The following is a 2,960-nucleotide window of genomic DNA, read 5'->3' as shown; positions in this document are numbered from 1 at the left end:
TGTAAAAGGGTGTAAGACACATATAAAAATAAAGACTACTACACATACAATATAGATAAATAAAGTGATTTTTCTTGACTTTATTAGCTACATTGGTGATGGTTGAACAGTCAGATATGATCAAAGATGATGCCTATTATGTTTATTCTTCTATTTGTCTCAGTGTCAGATTATTCACTGTTTCTGAAACAGAATCACATTTACAGTCTAACACAGAAAGATATTGAAAAGCTCCGTTCAGATAACTTTGAAGGCACGTGAGGTTTTTGTACAGCTGCTGAACCGACTTCAGTCACTGTGTCTCTCGAACGCAGAAATAAACAGCAGAATCTTCAGTCTTCAGGCTGTTCATCTGCAGATGCACCTGTTGTTTGATGTTGTCTCTAGAGATGGTGAACCGGCCTCGAACTGACTGAGAGTATAATGTGCTGCCACCACTTTTACTGACATAAGCAAGCCACTCCAGTCCTTTCCCAGGAGCCTGTCTGATCCAGTTCATGTCATAGCTTCTGAATGTGAATCCTGAAGCTGTACATGTCAGCTCGTGGGATTCTCCTGGTCTTTTAACCACTGAATCAGATTCAGTCAGAGTCTGACCATCAACACCTGTGAGTAAGACAGTCAGAAAATTGAGTTTCTCTTAGAGAAAAGATGCACAAAAATCTATTAAATGTTCCTTAAACCTTTTCTCACCCATAAAGCAAATCATTAGAAGGATCAGTCCTGATCTGTAGTCCATCATGTGTTTCTTGTTCCCTGACAACTTCAGCACTGTCACATTAATAAAGCTGGAAGCTAATGAAGTTTTGCATTAACTCCTCCTAACAGGGAGGAACTAAAACTTTATAGTTTTAGACAGTTTTTTTAAATTGACTTCTTAATCTTCTGAAATATACAGTAAGAATTACTCACCCCTTTGATGTTTTAGTCTTTATTACTTTTACAAATCAATCCTGAATAACAAAATATGTTTGTTGTTTTTTTGTTTTACAAGAACAATGATAACAAAAATTTACATACAATATAAAAGCTGACTTCAACAACATCATGGTAATTAAATAAAAAAATGTTAACTAAAAAAAATAGTGATTTCATTGATGTTTGATCAGTTGCCAGCAGAGCAAGATAATTTTACTGACAAAGAGCAACATATTGAAACCATTTGTTCATCTTCAAAGATATTCTGGCTCCACATAACATCATAAACATTTTCCTTTCTCTAAATCAGCTTATGTTTCATTTGTTTGACACAAACAACTCTCTGGTCATGCAAGTTCAAGGTCATAATAAACACACATGTAATATAATGATGATCAGAAACACTTCATTCATAATTTGTAGTTCAGGCTGTTGGTCTTTTTAGCATCTCACAGCAGCCTGGCAAACCCAGTTAAATAACAAAAATAAACATGTCTGTGTGAAGTGAGGCATATTCCATATCATGTGTATTTGGACACAAATTCACTAATAAATTGCTATTAAATTTACCTACAAATAAGTGTAACAACCCAGTCTTTTTTTCCTGTATATATAAATTAAATTTGCAATTCTAAAATTTTTTTATGTGTTTTGTTGAAAGTTTATGTTTATTGAAACAGAACTTAATCTTTATGTTATTGCAGTCTGAGGTCACTGCAGCAGTAATTCAAACAAATAACTTAAACATGGTACTAAAAACAACCAGTCAAACCTCCTGGATCAGCTCATTCTGAAGGTTTTACTAACTAATGAAAGTTTTATGTTTCTGTTATTTGTTAAATAAATAACATTATGTCACTGTAATAGAGCTTTTGTATGGTTAATTACATGCATTGTAACATATGCATAATTACACTATCAGTTTTTATTTAACATGCTATTTAACATAAAAAACAATTCTATTAACCACGTAATTTTTTTGAATCCATGTTTCTTTAATTGATGTCATTTCGAAGAATTTTGCCACTGAGTTATTTATCTAAAACATCAACACAAACAAGTTGAGCAGTAGGTCTGCAGAGGAAGTGGCAGATGGAGGAAGTTTTTGTATGAACCTCCTGCTTCCCTGTGTCACTGTGCCCATCGAGCACAGTAATACACAGCTGTGTCCTCAGCTTTCAGATGGTTCATCTTCAGATAGATTTTACTGTTGGAGTCATCTCTGGAGATGATGAATCTTCCCTCAACGGACTGGGAGTAGTATGTTGGATAACCGAGGGTGCCTATATAGGCAATCCATTCCAGTCCTTTTCCAGGCGCCTGTCTGATCCAGCTCATTGCATAGCTGCCAAGCGTGAACCCAGAGGCAGTACAGGTCAGGGTGTGAGATTCTCCAGGTCTTTTAGTCTCTGGTTCAGATTCTGTCAGAGTTTGACCACCAACACCTGCAAAAATGTTAATACAGTTATAGCCTGGGACTTGAAAAAGTCCCATGGTTTAACTAATTCCAACCTAATTTGACAAAATATGTTCACCTGTCCAGCAGACAGCTAAGAGCAGCAGTGATGTCCTGCAGTGCATCATGTTGAGCTATGTCTCTTTTCTCCATCGTTATCGCTGCAGAGTGTTTAAAACATCATCAGTTTATCAGTTTTGCATGAACTCCTCCTCAAAGGGAGGAGATTGAATGATGAGATGTTTTGCTGGAAACATCCATTTAATCAACAATTACTAGTCACATAACTTGTAATCATCTATGACTCCATCACAAATGTTAACACAAAGGCATAAAGTAGTACAACAGAAGAGAAGCATCTTGATCATACAACACAAGGCATATATATATATATATATATATATATATATATATATATATATATATATTACAGCTCCTAATTAGTATTGTTGCAGAATTAAGGTTTGTTGAAGAACTACCATCTTCATTATGACTTAGTTTTGGAGAAAAAATTTAAAGTGCATTTAATGCGATTGAGAGTTACAGTTTTATTTTTAATTGGCTTTTTCATTGCCACATTTTTTAA

General features: G+C 34.8%; 2 gene segments (V, D, J or C); both read right to left on the bottom strand.

The window, feature by feature from the left end:
• Positions 1-292: 292 nt before the first annotated feature.
• On the bottom strand, positions 293-742 carry LOC103132918 (Ig heavy chain V region 914-like). The segment is given in 2 exon segments: positions 293-606; positions 694-742. Coding segments are annotated over 2 exon segments (363 nt in total).
• A 1,307-nt stretch (positions 743-2,049) lies between these two features.
• On the bottom strand, positions 2,050-2,523 carry LOC103132917 (Ig heavy chain V region 914-like). The segment is given in 2 exon segments: positions 2,050-2,363; positions 2,454-2,523. Coding segments are annotated over 2 exon segments (363 nt in total).
• Positions 2,524-2,960: the final 437 nt, after the last annotated feature.

The sequence above is a fragment of the Poecilia formosa genome, unplaced genomic scaffold (assembly GCF_000485575.1).
Source record: "Poecilia formosa unplaced genomic scaffold, Poecilia_formosa-5.1.2 Scaffold1531, whole genome shotgun sequence".
In the NCBI taxonomy this organism is placed as follows: domain Eukaryota; kingdom Metazoa; phylum Chordata; class Actinopteri; order Cyprinodontiformes; family Poeciliidae; genus Poecilia; species Poecilia formosa.
The sequence above is the reverse complement of the archived record's forward strand: the minus strand, read 5'-3'. Positions and strand labels throughout refer to the sequence as shown.